The sequence below is a fragment of the Asterias rubens genome, chromosome 2, assembly GCF_902459465.1.
Source record: "Asterias rubens chromosome 2, eAstRub1.3, whole genome shotgun sequence".
In the NCBI taxonomy this organism is placed as follows: Eukaryota; Metazoa; Echinodermata; class Asteroidea; order Forcipulatida; family Asteriidae; genus Asterias; species Asterias rubens.
In genome coordinates, this window is record NC_047063.1 from 16,022,078 (window position 1) to 16,036,985 (window position 14,908).

The 14,908-nt window shown below is 38.1% G+C and overlaps 1 protein-coding gene across 1 annotated transcript; it reads left to right on the forward strand.

The window, feature by feature from the left end:
* Positions 1–289: 289 nt before the first annotated feature.
* On the forward strand, positions 290–7,651 carry LOC117307104. The gene is made up of 4 exons (XM_033791763.1): positions 290–540; positions 2,955–3,587; positions 5,653–5,842; positions 6,420–7,651. The coding sequence occupies exons 2-4, from the start codon at positions 3,018–3,020 to the stop codon at positions 6,563–6,565; spliced, it is 906 nt and encodes a 301-aa protein (XP_033647654.1). The 5' UTR covers positions 290–540; positions 2,955–3,017; the 3' UTR covers positions 6,566–7,651.
* The last annotated feature ends 7,257 nt before the right edge of the window (positions 7,652–14,908 follow it).

The following is a 14,908-nucleotide window of genomic DNA, read 5'->3' on the forward strand; positions in this document are numbered from 1 at the left end:
ATATTACCAATAGTGTCTAGGGTCTTTAATCCACACCACTGATGGCCTACTTTACTATTCATTTTGAAATTCGTGCTCTTTCCCCGAAATTTCCCACGTTAATTTGCTCCATTGATTTGAACAGAAAATCACACCCCACTGGGAAAGCATAATGTGAACGTGTACACTAAACTCCCAGCCGCGAGGCCCCAGTGTTGTTATTTATCCCGTAGCTAAGGACCGGGGTCGTTGCTAAGACAAGCAGGACCTTTTGTGTGAAACTTGATCAATGGGGTACGACATGCATTAAGCTATAGCTGTAGTGTGTGGGATCTGTTTATATCGCTGCACTTTACACATGTTGACGTTTGGAAGTACTAGTGGAAATAGACTAATACATTTGGATTCTGATTTCTTCACTATTTCATGGAGTTATAGAACTGAAAATCTTGGACTAGCAGATGACGCAGTTGCATTGCCCCGCCCGACATAGGCCTTCGTTTTCTGGAAACGCTGACACCTCGTGCACCCATTGAGAGCAAGGCACCTGCCACGCAATAGGTATGTGTTTGTAAACAATTCTGTCAATTACTGAATACTGATTTTCAATTTCACCTTTGAAATATGCTTTCTAGCATTCCGCATGGTCTTACACTCCCAACGTCGATTTAATGACAAATCGTGAAAGTAATTTCAACAGACGTAGCAGTGAAGTAGGCCTTTTATAAACTTAAAAGAAGGAATCCAACTAAAAAGAATCGCAGATTTTTCATTTCTGCTGGATTATTAGTATTATATACAAAAGTACATTGACATGGTATTAAAAGATCTAGATTTACGAATGGACCAGTTTGCCCGTCCACCCATATTGCTGCAATGTTCAGTCAATTTGCCGGCTATTATATCAAAGTTCATGGCATTTTGCCCAAGGATGACGTTTTCAAGGTGATTTTTGTTTACTGTATTGGCATTTTGGGTGGAGCCATACAGTCCGAACACGTTCCAGAGAGCACTGTTCATAAAAGATCCTACATATAAAAAGTATATTCTGAAGTCCCATTTGGTTGTGCTGTCCTCTTATAACTGTCACAGCATTGTACTGCAGGCCCTAAGGTAAATTTTGCCGACGATACGACAGGAAACTTTCACCTTTAATTTTAGTTTCCACCTCACTTTGAAACTTAAAGGCAGTGGACACTATTAGTAATTGTCAAAGACTAGCCTTCACAGTTGGTGTATCTCAACATATGCATAAAATAACAAACCTGTGAAAATTTGAGCTCAATCAGTCATCGAACTTGCGAGATAATAATGAAAGAAAAAAAACACCCTTGTCACACGAAGTTGTGTGCGTTTAGATGGTTGATTTCGAGACCTCAAGTTCTAAATCTGAGGTCTTGAAATCAAATTCGTGGGAAATTACTTCTTTCTCGAAAACTACATTACTTCAGAGGGAGCCGTTTCTCACAATGTTTTATACCATCAACCTCTCCCCATTACTCGTCACCAAGAAAGGTTTTATGCTAATAATTATTTTTAGTAATTACCAATAGTGTCCATAGCTTATTTTGTTTCCCACCTTTCACTTCCGGCAAAAATTAATGTGTGTTTGGATACAAACTATAAATCTGCTGCTTGTTTTTGAAGCCTTTCATATCCAAATTACCCATGTTGCATAAACAAACGGAAATTCCGACAAAAAAATGCGAGGTTGCTGAAACTGCTTTAAGATGCTCATGCAAAATTTGCCCCTGTTTCAATTGGAAACAGAAAACTAGCTAGTGGTTCTTAACTATTTCTAAAGGTTTAATTTATGATATTTTGATGTCCTTTTAATTACATGTATATGATTTCTAGATCATTTGCTAGACTCACCGAGCGAACATATCCCAATGTAACTTGGACCAATGTAACTTGAACTAAAAGCTTATAGGTGGAATATTTCAGCTCAATAAGCTCTTCACTCGTTTTAATCAAAATTATATAGCTATAATATCTGTATGGGTGAGATGAAAGGTTATCTCGATGCGCCGTATGGCATTGCAATACAATACAAAGTACAAGTACCTAGATTGCGATATCGCCTTTTTCTAACGGTAAAATCTCAGTCTAACCAAAGCTTTTAATCACGATGAATAGCAACCAAGTAGAGAACCCGACGCGAGACTTGTTTGTTTGCGAAAGAAAAGGTAAAGATTGACACGTACACAATTACATCTGACACGGAACCATTGTCCCCCAAAACGTAGACCATTATTATCCTGGCTTTGAACTTGACGTCTGACATGGACCATTGTGTCGACATGAATCATTGTGTCCTATATGGCACCAGTCCATTTTTTTTGACATGGACCTTCATGTCCGACTTGGACCCTCTTGTCCGACCAGGACCTTCTCGTTCGACATGGACCTTATTGTCTGACGAGGGGCAATGTGTCGCCTTTGGGCTTGTCGGCGAAACCGATATGGACCTTTTTGCTCGACACATGTACCTACAATGTCTGACGTAGAGCATTATGTCGTCGAACCATTAACATGTTGGACATAAACAATTTGTTCGATATGCAGCATCGTGTCCAATCTGGATCAGGATGTCCGACATGGCCAGAATCATTATGACCGACATGGAAAGACCAATCCAATGTGCCGGCATGGACCATTAAGGCACTAAAATTTACCAATGAGCTGGACAGAATGTGTCGGATCGAAACACTGACTTATGTGAGACAGTGTGTCGAACCTAAAATGATTTGTTTGACTTAATGTGTCGGACATAACTGTCTTGGGGACGGTTGGCTCCGACTACATTCAAAGATGGATATATCGTGATAAGTCAGGGCATGACACGCCCAGGGAAGGTCGTGAATCAACTCTCCATCCCTGTCGGTGCTATCGGTGCACAATCGAAACCCCATCACCGTAAAACGTTAATACAACCTCAACTCCATGATTGTTTTCCTTTCATTTATCTATAGCCTTGGCCTGATCAAGTACAAACTCTCCAACCTACAACTCATCATCATCGCAAGCCAACCAAAATGGCCAGGAAGGACCCATCAATGACTCTGCAATACATGTCGGAGGTCAACGGACAACTCAGTGACGAAATACGACAGCTTCGACAGGGCGACTACACTCGACTCTTCAAGCAGAGCCGAAGCTTCATCGACGCTCTGCTAAGGTCACCCAAGGGCCAGCTCACCACCTACGGCCCGTCCGTCACGTCCATCGCTAAGGTCAGAGACTGCTATGAAGATTCAAAGAGACTTGACAAGGATCGCAAGACCCATTTCACTCAGGTGATTGGTTACTTCATCTCCCTGGTGGACGCCCTCAAGATCTTGGTCCAGCGAGTCCGGGAGTGGATAGGAGACTCGGTCAACGAACTGACCGTCCATGAGAGGCAGAGGGCCCCGGCCAAGAAAATCCAGTCCGAGATAGACTTCATGGAGAAGTTTCTTGAGGAGCACAATGACTTCACGGATCTACACAAACACAAGACGCTGGAGGAGTTTCGAGGGCTGAATACCGGGGAGGTACCAGCCTGGGGTGCGGTGGTTAACCTCATACCGGTCCTTCTAAAGACGGCAGACAGCATTGCAGAGTTGGTAAATATTTGTTGACATTTGTATTGTATCATATTTCTATGGAGAACCATAGTGAACATCTCCGTGGTGTAGTAGGATTGACCCATATTTTTCTACACATTCAATAGAGCTAGCTCATTGTCGGCGAAATAGAAATGTGATGTTTTTTTTCTTTTCTTGGGGCGTCAATGGAAACTTTTTTTAATATTTTGTATATGACGCAGACAAAGTATATTAACCCATAATTAACAATATTGTCCTGTATCATGAAACAAAAATAACATTACGGAGAACCAGGCATCTTTTATCAAACCGTCATTTAAACATTCAGAACTAAAGTGGTGTTTTTGGATGTTCAGATTTAAATTGGAAAACAAATTTGGAAACAAACGTTTTTTATAATCTTGTTGAATGTCCGGTGCTTGCGGTTTTTTTTTAGAGACAATTCTAAATCTAACCTAAACAAAATGAACAATACAAATTTTGCAAGATAGATATGACTGCCATCCGTCCTTTATTTTGTAATTTTCAAGATAAGCGATTTCTTCCAGAACAAACCTGAATGCAAGAGTTTTGATGTTGTTTGACATACTAATCCAGCCAGTGAAGTTATAGTGGCAGATCATTTAAAAAAAGGCTTTTAGTTAAACCGATGTGACATTTTTAAAGTTGGGAACAGTTTCTTCGTTTTCTGACATTGAACAACAAACATAAATCTATATACTTGTTTAATATTGGAAATCTCAACATTTGTAAACATCGATACATCCGACGGTACATATTATCCCGAGAAATGTTCATAATAATATGAAAACAAAACCTCTGTGTGTTCGTATAATTAACATATAAAACGTATAAACATGGTGTGATTAGTTATGCACACTCACTGACAAAACATGAAACGTTTCAAGCGTTTCCTAAACAAACCTGTGACTAGTTCACGTCGATACCATCAAAGAAGACAGAGAAAAACTTGTTTATAGCTAGAGGATTTTGCTCCAGAATTCGAATAATTCTTGAATATAGGCCAATACCCCCTTAGGATAAGTTCTTTTACAGGTAAGGGCTGGGCCATGCCATGCCCAACAGAGTGAACATTCATCACCGGTCCATTGCAATTGAGGGAAAGCCCCTCCAGATCAGTAGCTTCCTGATGACGTATATTTAGATATGTAAATCATGCCCTGCTCTTGATAATCGATTATGTAAATGAGAGAACCTGGCCTCGAGTTTAGTGGGTGAGTCCTCCGTTATTGCTTTGTCCCGGCTCCCCGGGTCAATGGGTCTTATGTAACCCTTTGGGGGTAACTATAGTACCCGTCATTTGTTAGCATATTGAGTAGTTTATCTTGTGGCTATGTACATGAATGTAAAAAGGGATCATGTACGAGTAGCTATTCCCCGCGATTGAAAGGTTGTGGTTTTTAATTCCAGGCGTTGTTTGAAAACTTCTAAGGATTTATTCAAGGTAGGTCTGAAAGTTTGTTAAACGTATTATAGGGAACTTTGTCAGCCTCCCTATAACTTCGGGGCCTAATAACTGGCATTTGATTTGAGTGGTTTGGGTGCCCCATGAGTGCACCGTGATTTAAGTGATTGAAGGCGTTGACACCATAATGAGTATCGTAACGAACGAATCTGTGTCCCATCTTTCTCAATTAATTTATTAAAGTCGGGTTGAATCTTTATCCATAAAGGCACTAGACCAGTGGGCTAAATTAATTATCGAAGTTGCAAATGAATAAGGAAATAAAAAATACCCGTGTTCCACAACTTATAGCTATCCCTATGGAATATTATGCTTGTTTTTTCAGGGGGCCCTCCTTAAAAAAACTTTAAAAACCCTTACTTTGTGTGCTTTCAGATGCGTAATTAAAGGCTTCAGGGGCAGCCTTTTATAATTTCGGTGAGAATTTACCTCTTTCTCAAAAACTAAGTTATTTCAGAGGGAGCCGTTTCTCACAGTGTTTTATGCACTATCAACTGCTCTCCGTTGCTCGTTACCAAGTAAGTTTTTATGCTAACAATTAGTTTGAGTAATAACCAATTGTCTTGTGTCTTGTTTTGATTGTTAATGTGTGTGCAGACAGCGAAGTGGAGTTCCATAACTCATCGACTAGGCATGGGAATCTACGAGACAGCACCAGCGGGTCGTCCAGACTCTCGAGCCCGGGGTGGATCAGCAACGGGAGGGCCAAGATCGTCATCGAGACCAAGCCCGCAAAAAACACCCGAGAGATCTGGATCCGGGGCCGTCAAAACAAGAAAGACATACGGTAAGTTTAAATGGAATAATCTGGATGATGGGAACCTGTCCGTATGCCAATACCTTTTTTTAAATTAATTTGTACAAAAGGATACACCAACTGTGAAGGGTAGTCTTTGACAATTACCAATAGTGTCCACTGCCTACACTATTTAAACCATGGAACAAAATCTAAAACGATCAAAGTACAAAGAGCATGCAACAGATGATCAATTACACAGTCGAGATTTGTATGTGGACGTTCATTAAGAATATCATTTGGTTGCTTTCAGAATAAAGTTCTAGGCTACAGTTCGAGATTAGTTCTAATTTTATTACTAACTTTTGTGTTACCCTTACACCGATGTGTGTTGGCAATATATACTTAGTATTTTCCCGAGTTCTGTGAAGAAAAAAATCACAGGCAAATGACTCGGGTGGGACTCGAATCCACAAATTGTCAATTCTAGAGTAACCAAGTAGACAAAGAAACAGACACAGTGTGGTGCTACGTGGACGCTCACAAAATCGGTGGCTGCTTATATTTTAATCTACATTTCGAGTTCTATGCGATAATTTTAATCCCATTAATTTCTTTATCTACACAGCCGATAAGATGGATGAGAAGTTCAAAGGTCGTATCTCATTGTTAGAGCGCCCTCCATGGAAACCCTCGTCACAGATACCTCACAACCTCTATCCCCAGCTTCATATCCACCTTGGCAGTCCTACCAACCACGTACCCTACAACTGAACAACTGACCACTGATGGTTGACCCCTGCCACCGGTTGAATATCCTATATGTGAATAGTGTCCGTTACTGTAATATTTGTAATTAATTATGTTAAATATAGTGTCAGCAAGTGTGTAACAAAATAACATTAGAAATCTGCCCTGTATTCTCAGTAGCTACATTAAGATATTATGTAGATTAATGAGTGGGGGGGGGGGGTGCACAGAAAATTGTGCAACAGCTCAAAGTTCGAAAACATTCTAAAATAAGTAATTATTCCCAGCCACACATAAACATCCCTGGCATACTCCTTTAAAAACTAGCACGAAATTATGTTCAGACGCCATATTGAAATTTGGTTGTGTGCACTATTGCTTTGCTATGAAAATTACCATTTTAGCAATTGTTATTGTTCGTATAAGCTCTCTGTGTTGTATAGACTTTGTTTTATGAAGCCACCCCATGTTAAGTCAATGATTTTGTATTATTGATAGTATAGTAGGCCTAATACGTCAGGAAAAAAGGCTCCAATACGTCAATAAGATCTACGGTGACTTTGTTTTTGTTTGTTTACGGATTGTCATCTACGTCAAAACCTTTACATTGGAGACCTTAAGTCAACATTCTGCAAAACGGTCAGCAGTTAAAGCCAGTGCAGCAAAGAGTTGCTGCGTAGAGTATATTAAATGGATCTTATGCATTGACGTCATGCCGCCATCTTTGTAGAGGTTAACCGAGACAAGTGACCCTTTTCAAAACCAGGGTTTGGGCTTAAAAGCTCAGTTTATTAGAAGAAATTGCGCTTTCCTAACGGGGCGGCTTCAATCAGGCAGACGGATCTCGATCAAGCCGACCCAAACAAAGTCCGTAGTTTCGAAAAGATAATTTGCAACCCCTGTTCACCTCTACATGAGGGCGCCCCACTGCTGTGACGTCACTATGTTTCAGGTATATGATTACCGGGAAAACAAACCCACAAAAACAACAAACAAACAACTAATTCCAACCCGAGCAAAATTTTGTTTGACTGAAAGTGTAGTATAGGTGCTGTAACTGTCGTATTGTACCAAGATGTGAACCGTGTACAAAATGTAATCGGACTATAACACCAACATATCTATCCAATAATGTGGTTCAGTTCGTACTTCAGGTATTGTGAACACAATTACATTTAAGAGTGTTATCATCTTGACTTGGATAAGTGAGGCCTTTTATTAATCCTAGGAGGGGGGGGGGGGTCGCCAACTGACGTCTTCGTTTTCACGCACTTTATTTTGGATGACTGCCAAATTATTCGCACGATCGGTTTAGACGGCACGGTTCGCTAAGCATTAAAATGAGTTCGTGTCAACAGTAACATGAGTTATGTGGATTGCTGGTTAAAGATGCTCATTATGTTTTAGCAATCTATTTGTCATTCAATAAAGCATGACCACTCAGATTGATGACCCTAGTTAATGACTGCATCTATGATTGACTTTTTCACAGTCACGACCGCGGGGAATATGGTAGCCACGCATAACACATTTTGTTTAAAAACCCACGTGGAGATAAATTTCTTTCTGACATTTAAAAGAGAATCCACTTATAAGTGCCTGAAGAGAGGTGCAGCCAGTAACAGTTTACCTTTTAGTCAGACGTGATTGTCTGCCAAACTACTCTGAATTTTTGATGACAGAGGCAAGTTTGGGACTTTCTGTTGTGTACATTGTACATGTATTGATATTGGTAACAGAATAATATGGTAATTAAAATACTTGCAAGTGAAATCAGCATTACATGTATATAGCATGATTACTTATAATATACATGTACCTACTTATGTAAATGTATATGTTAGGTGTAGTTAATCTTGAGCGATCTCCTTTATAGCCGAGATGGTCGAGTTACATAAACATGTGAACCCTCTTGTAAAAACAGTTATACATGAACAATGCTGACAACGGCAATACATTGAGCTACATGGATACGATTTCCAATGTTCATTTTGAACCCAACAGGGCAACCCAAAGACGTTTTTACAATGATTCTCGTTCTTCCTTAGTCAGCATTTTCATGATTGCTTACGTTGCACCATAGCGCAGTAAACAATGCGCAGTAAGGACATTTTGTCAGCATACGCTTTCGTAGTCATGTAATATGTATGCCTGTAAATGGCTTTGGATGCTTATGAATAAAACAATCAAAGGGAATACAGTATTTGTTGATTTTGATGCAAAATTTATTTAAGATGAAATCTATTTGATCTAAGGAATTTGTTTTGCAGCGGCCAGCCGCGCTCAGAGCCATGGCTGTGGACATGCTCCGATGTGCGGGAAGTTGCTGTTTGCGGCTTTGCATTGTAAGATGATTTTTTTAGTAGGCACCAACGATAATTTTTAAATTTCATCAACGTACAAAGATTACTCATCACTACATTGTCAATACAAAACAAAGTCAAGATAGTTGAGAAATCATGAAGAATAAAGTTTACAATTCAGCAAGACAACATTCTTGGTTGGGTTAGGCAAGGTATTTGTACCCAGACCTCATCGCAGGTAAACAAAGAAAAGTGACTGTCATTCAAGCACAGTTAAATGAAATACAGCAAAATTATTCAGTATAAATCTTGGCAGAGTAAGAAGCGAAGAGGATGTTTTCAGACGTTTTAATATGGCGAAAACGAGATAGTTTACCGGAGTCCAGTTTTTAAACGCTTAAAAGCGTTCCAGAAAGTAATTACACCACGTTGAACAAAGGCTTGTTTTGTACAATGATGTGGTTTTAAAACAAACACAAAAAAATTAATATTTAGTTCAGGCTTTGAGTATGAAAGAATGAATGAACGAATGAATGAATGATGCAGTGGTGATGGGAAGGAAGTAACTCGTTGAACAATTTAATTTTCCGATATAGCACTTTAAAAACTTGCCAAAAAGCTGCCGTCAGCAAATATCGATAATAAATATTGGCCCTTGAAAATATGACACCTTCGTCTACACAGTTGTGGATGCCGAGATAAAAAGATACAGTCAATAAACGAACATCATGTAGGCCATGTCATTCATCACAATATGTATAGGTCGACATGTCATCGCTTGGATTACACCCACTGTCTTCTAATTAACACTCGTCACTATTTTTTAACTCGACCCATGAAGGGTCTCGGCATTTATTAGATTTAAAGGTACTGGATACTATTGTTAATCACTAAAAATAATTGCATACAAACTTACTTGGTAACGTGTAATGGGAGCTGTTGATAGTAAAAAACATTGTGAGAAACAGCTCCCTCAGAAGTAACGTAGTTTTTTAGAAAGGGATTTAATATTAAAAGACTTCGGGCTTTTGTATCTGATAGCACACAAAGTTGTGCACAAAATGTTTTTTCTTTCATTATTCTCTCGCAACTTCCATGACCAATGAGTAAAAATTATAACAGATTTGTTATTATGCATGTTAGGATACACTAAGTGAGAACACTGGTCTTTGACAATATATCAAAGGTGTCCAGTGTCTTTAAAGGGGAAAATGACATGAATTTAAGAAGATGCCCTCACTCATTCTCATCTGTATCTCTCATCTCGCCGGCCGTCGTCTGCTGGTCGTGGCCTCCTCATTCAATTATCGAAGCGTCTGAGATTTGACTCCAAGATTATGGCTTACTTTTGGTGTTCATCTGAAAAACAAGGGGGAATGGTTTTCAATTAATAGTTTTCATTTAAAATGTGATATTTCTTGTAATAATATGTATATGCCCTATAATTACACACATTCATGCGATACCTTCGTTAAAAATTAAAAACAATGTTGTCAAAAAATGGAAAGGGATTCGAATGTTTTTCCCGTAACGGGAAAAAATAAAGTGCGCGAATCAATTCAGTCTGAAAATGTTTGGCATTTCACTGACAAAATAATAAAAAAATATAGATATTGGTTTGTTTTAAATAAATCAATTGAAAAATATTTTGTGCATATATATATATATTTGTTTTTAAAAGTGCATTTTTAGCCTCTTCCATTCTCTTAGGAAAGTTTTACGAAACAATACGTCATCTTGAGATCCATGGTGGGACAAATGTAATGCTGTGACACTTGATTCGGGTAAACTTATATGTATACACACAAAAAAAAACCAGTAAGTGCATTGCTATGTCTCTTGCACGATATCTTAAAACGGCTTATTGTGAAAATTTCGAAGAATAAATTAAAATTAATTAAACCAATGAGTAAATTTTAAAGACTATCACAACCAACCCGCTTGGGTTCTGGTTGAAACAGAGGAAGAAAAGCAAATTGAAGCCAACCAAGATTATATATGCAAAATAATACAAACTAATTAAAAAACAACATCTGACATATACATGTACAAGGTATTTTTTAGTGGTAACCGTTTTAACTACGAAATTCACACCTAAACATTCAATACAGTTCGCATCCTCAATATTCAATAAATCAAGGAGAGTTACCAAAATTGAATTTATGTGCTTCTGGATCATCAATTCCTTTGACTAAACTAAACATCATTTTGACCAAGTGCTTTGCAATTAATTTCAAACACTAAAACCACCCACAGGGTTTTCTTCATAAACATAATTTAAAAGAACTTACGATTCGCCGAGATTACGTCTCCTCTGTGCCTCACCATATCCAATACACATCTTTGCGCAGCATGCAAAAGGAAGAACTCTGGTTGCCTATTCTACCTTCACACACACCTCACCGTACCGACTTCAAAAACGGGCAATCACTTTGTTCACTCATCGTGCACAACATTCCCAAGACATTCCTAAGACATTCCTGAGGGACTACGCCCACAGAACAAAAGAAACATACCTTAGCAATTTATGTCTTTGTACTTAGTACTGCTGCACCTGCCAAAACTATTTTACATTTTAAGCTCGCAATCTACATGTAGCAATTGCACAGTAACAAATCATGGGCCCATCAGTTTAATGGACAAAGAACGTACAAAATCAGTAACAATTTCAGTCAACTTCCATATTATGTTTAGCTGTGACAAACTCTCATTTTTAAAAATTGCAAAAGCTCATTCTGAATTGCATCCAAAGCGAGGCTGGGATGTCGGTTGGTCAAATAAGTATATACCCTTCTTCGCAAAAGACTAAGGAGGAAACAACACTGCGAGGTATAACACATCACTGTGACAGAAGACCATTATAGTTCTTCATTCACAAACGGAACAAAAAATGGTTAACGAAAAATTGCACGTGTCATCGAACTGACCATTCAACAACACTGTTACATAAAATGTCGAATGATTATTTCCATAGTGCCCTCTTTTGAAAATAATGTCGTGTAATGGAATCTGGAATAACTGCTGTCACTATGGTCGTCTTCCTGGCCTTCTTCATTGTGGATTTGAGCAGTCTTTAGTTTAAATTCGTATTTTGACAACTTGGAGCGGGACTATTTTTTCCATTTCGGACTTCTTGGGTTTGGTTTTCGATGACAATTTTAAACACGGTTTGAAGTACTCAACATGACAACGTTTGGTTTGCTTTCTACAGTTGAATTCTGCAACAATCAGATCTTTTTTTTCATAATTTAATTCAGTAATAATAACAAATACCGCATAATAATTATCAGAGATCATAAAAACAACTTGCGTTTGTACAGGTTGCAACAGTAATTAATAATATACAAAGCTCAAAAATATATAGTTAAATTCCCAATGAAATTATGAGTAATAATATGTACACACCTTTGATTTAACACACAAGCGATGCACCGTAATACATGTACATGGTCACTCATTGGATTGGTCAGAATGCATAACTTGTCGTCGCTTGAACATTGTTTCCAAAGATTCACCCTTAAATATTCATTTGAGTGATGATATATATACCACACAATGAAAAGCAGCACAGATCATAATAAACAGAGACTTTGAAATGCAACCAGTTGTTGTGCATAAAGCGCAGGTAAACGTTTGTATTCGACTCATGACATTATGTTAAAGGAACACGTTGCCTTGGATCGGACGAGTTGGTCTACAAAAAGCGTTTGTAACCGTTTTTTATAAAATGCATATGGTTGAAAAGATGTTTTAAAAGTAGAATCGAATAATCCACACAAATTTGCCTCGAAATGGCGTGGTTTCCTTTTACTGTGCGAACTTAACACAAAATGGCCGACCGTGTTAGTCGACGAGGTAAGAGAAAAACCGTGCAATTTCGAGGCATGTTTGTGTTTGTGTCGATCATTGTATTCTACTTTTACAACATCTTTTTACCCATATGCATTATATACCAAACGGTTACAAACGCTTTAAAAGACCAACTCGACCGATCCAACTCACTGTGTTCCTTTAACATTCTTAAAAGAGAAGCTAACAAAATGAAAGATATAATAACATTGACATTTAAGATGTTTATAGCTGTTGAACTCAGTACCGTAACTAGGGTAACCTTTTTCAGGGGCACAGTGGGTGACCATTATTTCTATGAGGGGCACTTCTGGCCAAGTTCTTTTTTCCTTTTAAACGAGCCCATTTTTCACTGCCCTTGTATTACTAGATCTAATTGACTATTGTTTGTAAGTTAAACTAGAAATCAAATACATTGTCTTGTGTTTAAATGAAAAACATTAAAACTGTAATGAATATTTTATTGTTTGAGTTTCGATCATTTGGGCGGGATGGCTGAAAAGGCCAGCCCGTCTATAACAAAACTTTTAAAGGGAAGGTACACGATTGGTAATTACTCAAAACAAATATTAACGTAAAAACTGACATTGTAACGAGCATTGGAGAGCTGTTGATAGTATAAAACATTGTGGGAAACGGCTCCCTCTGAAGTAACATAGTTTTTGAGAAAGAGGTAATTTCTCACTTAAATAATAAAAGACTTCTAGCTAGAAGTGTTTTATTCCTATCTAAAAGCACACAAATTCGTCCAACAAGGGTGTTTTTTCTTTCATAATTTTCTCTCAACTCCGATGACCAATTAAGCTCAAAGTTTTACAGGTTTGTTATTTTATGCACATGTTGAGATACACCAAGTGAGGACACTGGTCTAGAACAATTACCTATAGTGTACCTTCCCTTTAAGTTTCATGTTTGCTTATTTCATCGGTCACGAGTTGAAAGGGATTTCGTGTAATAAAGGTACCAACCTGAACCTAAATGTGTAGTAATGAAACTTCGTGTCTAAAGCTATACCATCGAACACCTGGTCGCATATATACATATAGTCAAATTAAACGGCTTCACTTAATTGCCTGAAATAATTGTACAGACTTCAACATAATCTTTAGAAATGACATTGTGGTGTGTCTGAATAATGTAGTAGACATGCATCTGTTCAAATAAAGTGGTATCCAATTTGCAATAAACGAAGTAGAGTGCTCTCCACGGTGGGCGAAACAATTGCTCTGATGAAATGTAAAGCTTACCACTCAATCAACAAATTCAGCCATGGATCAATGGTGACGTGTCAATGGCTTTTCCGGGATATTCAACTTTTGCAACTTAAGCGATAGCTTAAAATGATATTCAGCTTAAAGGCAATGGACAGTGGATATATACTACTGGTAATTACTCAAAATTATTTTTAGCATAAAAACTTACTTGGTTACAAGGTACTGGAGAGCTGTTGATAGTATAAAACATCATGAGAAACGGCTCACGCTGAAGTAACGCAGTTTTTGAGAAAGAAGCAACTTTCCACGAAATGTGATTTCGAGACCTCAGATTTTGAATTTGAGGTCTCGAAATCAAGCATCTAAAAGCACATGACTTCGTGTAACAAGGGTGTTTTTTTTTATCTCGCAACTTCGACGACCAATGAGCTCAAATTTACACAGGTTTGTTATTTTGTGCATATGTTGAGATACACCAAGTGAGAAGACTGGTCTTTGACAAACCAAAACTGTCATCGGGACTATTCTCATGTGTTATTGGTGAATAGGCCTAGATAGCATTATAAACAGTTGATGTATATTAAGAGCATCCATTGAGAGCCATCCTACTTGCTTCTCATGGTTTGAACCTTTGAAGTGAACAGTAGACATAAATAAAATTTACCCACTGACTTTTTTTTCTTGTTGAAAAAAGCCCCATCCCAAGAGTTTGGAAAGGAACAACACGACACATTCATCGTCAACCTGAAATCTGACATTAGGCAAGAAATGTGTTGAACTGGGTCGCTTTGTGTTTGTTAATTATTTGGTCATTTTGTAAGATAACAGAAAGGTTCCTTGTGTCTATCACCCAAAAGATTCACTGTTAAGGTAGTCCCTTCCAATGACAAACCACTGGTAAGAACTAGTATAAACTGTGACACTAAAAAGTGAAGACAAAAAAAATGAAAAATCACAACAAGAACAGCTACATAAACAGGAATAACAACAGCAAGTTAGGC